Raw genomic sequence first — 2,331 nt, 5'->3', positions numbered from 1 at the left:
TATATATATATATATATATATGATCTCTACCTCATCAAGAGTTGAAAAAGTACATCGGAGGGCCTTCTCAAATACCTGAAATAAATAAACAAAAACACAGACAGACTTCAAAAGTTAAAATGGAATTTGCATGCTAAAATCCTGAAAACAAATATTAAACAAGTGCATGGAGGGAGCAAAAGCAAAACTCTTATGTTTTAAAAAGTGAGAGCCTAGAAGGCTTTCCCAATTAACTTGTAAACTGAAACACAACCAGATTGAACGCCACTAAGTAGAAGATCTAATACATACTGCAAAAATTTCTTTTTCAGAGGCACGATTACGTTCCAAGGAAAGCAAATATCGAACCCAAAGTTCTCCAACCCAGGGGCAATTTTTTATGGCCCTTGAATGAACATTGGTTACAGCACTGCCCACCTGAAGAAGAGGAAAAGAAAGTTTGAACTAGAATTGCTATTGTTCCATTAAAGAAAATAAAGAGAAATTAATAATAGGAGGAAAACCTTCAAGGTCCTGTCCAAATAGCGCGTATAATCAAGCCAGAGATCACTTGATACAGGAAATTCAGTAATAGCGCGATCGAAAAGAATTTGGACACGCGCTGGGTCTCCAGAGGACTGTTCGAATTTCACATAGTTCTGCAGAATCAAATGGATAAATATTCCTTTAATAAAAAATAATTATACAAATAGCCAGATAGAAGAACATTTCCGCTACTCCCAGATGGTATAGGAATAGAAAATGTAAAACAAATATTACTGTAAAAATTCATCAGAAAAAGTGAAGGAAATACCAAAACAGGAAACGTAAATGCAGTTTCTAGAAGATGAAAAAGTTCCTTAATACAAGAATTTACTTTTTCTTATAAGAAACAGATTTCTACTAATAACGATCAAACAAAATACAGAAAGACAGAAGAGAACATAGATTCTACTACGTAATAAATACAAATTCCATGTACCATGAACTCTTGAAGTCTTTCCAAGTCAGGTATATCCTGCCTAGAAATTTTTTCTTCAAGATGAACACGAGCATTGTACACATCCAATGCCTTTTGGTACGCGGAGGCAACATGAGAAGATACCCCATCCAAACTATCGGATTCAATATTGAGAATACTTCCCTGTTCTGCCTCCCAAGCCTTGTAAACAAGAAGTGTTGACCTCATATTAACAAGGGGGACTGCTAATTGCCGGTGGAATATACTTCGGATGCGCTGGACTTGCTTTTCTATCGCCTACAAAATTCAAATGCACTCTTAATAGTAGATCCCAAGAAAATACATTAGGATACAAACCCTTTATTGAAACTTAAAATATCAGTATTTCTTGTAAATGTTATAGAATACTCTAAAAAGATCAATGAAGAACTAAGAATGCATGAATTCAACAAAGGGAGCAACCAATAGTTGTGTCACTTCAGCATTCTACTCAACCAAGATCTAAAAACAAAAAGTAAGTATTCCATAGGTTGGGCACGTTTCCCCTCAACTTGAATTGTAGGACTACGACTATCAGTACCTTTAAGTCGTTCACTAATATGTGATCAATCATCAAAGTTGTGTTTGAATCTATTTCCTATAGGCTACAGGTTTAAGATTTCTGAATCGCTTAACAGCATAATACAAAGACCAGAGATATGTTTCAATACGTAAATTAGCAAGAATTAAACATACTAAATAGAATCACATGTAATAAAGTAAACATTGCATAAAAAGCATAAAGAAAATTCATAAGTTTTAACCTGAATGTCAGCCTCATCAATAGCGTGAAGAATAGCTTGCTCAAATTCCCTGTATGCTTCCCATATTTTATTTCCTTCAGCAACATGCAGACCAGTTGCTGTAAGAGCACGTTCAAATAGATCTCTTGCCTTGGAGATACCAGCAGGGGAACATTCTCGTACTGAGGGATCATATTCTTGAATGAAAGCTAAGTAGTCAGACCAAAGAGAGGTAGACTACAACAAACATAACATGGGAAGCGGTCAATTTCAAATCAATATGCCAAGCAAAGTTAGGAAAAGAAAACACAAAGAAGATTCATATCAAAGATTCATATCATCGTTATGCTAGGTTCAAATCAAAATTTCAATTCAAACGTCAACTCTTAGTGCATGTTTGGTTTGAGGGTTCAAACCACCTTGATTTTAGTTCAAACAGTGTTTTCTCTCACATAAAATGTAAATTTAAAAATTCTACTATAGTGTTTTCTCTCACAAAATTTGAATTCTGGTTCAAACCAAACAAGCACTTAAATTTTGATGTTATGTAACTCTAAAAAGATGGCAAGACTCTAGACTTAAAGAATTTGCCATTCGATTTTTTTTTTT

At 34.4% G+C, this 2,331-nt stretch overlaps 1 protein-coding gene across 1 annotated transcript; it reads right to left on the bottom strand.

Annotated features, from left to right (window-relative positions):
- Positions 1-30: 30 nt before the first annotated feature.
- LOC21410708 (squamous cell carcinoma antigen recognized by T-cells 3) lies at positions 31-1,959 on the bottom strand (the record flags this gene model as incomplete). The annotated part of the gene is made up of 5 exons (XM_024176970.1): positions 31-75; positions 292-417; positions 504-638; positions 962-1,237; positions 1,744-1,959. Coding segments are annotated over 5 exons (798 nt in total), but the record flags the coding sequence as incomplete, so codon positions are not given.
- Positions 1,960-2,331: the final 372 nt, after the last annotated feature.

Source organism: Morus notabilis, unplaced genomic scaffold (assembly GCF_000414095.1).
Source record: "Morus notabilis unplaced genomic scaffold, ASM41409v2 C11461401, whole genome shotgun sequence".
Lineage (NCBI taxonomy): Eukaryota > Viridiplantae > Streptophyta > Magnoliopsida > Rosales > Moraceae > Morus > Morus notabilis.
The sequence above is the reverse complement of the archived record's forward strand: the minus strand, read 5'-3'. Positions and strand labels throughout refer to the sequence as shown.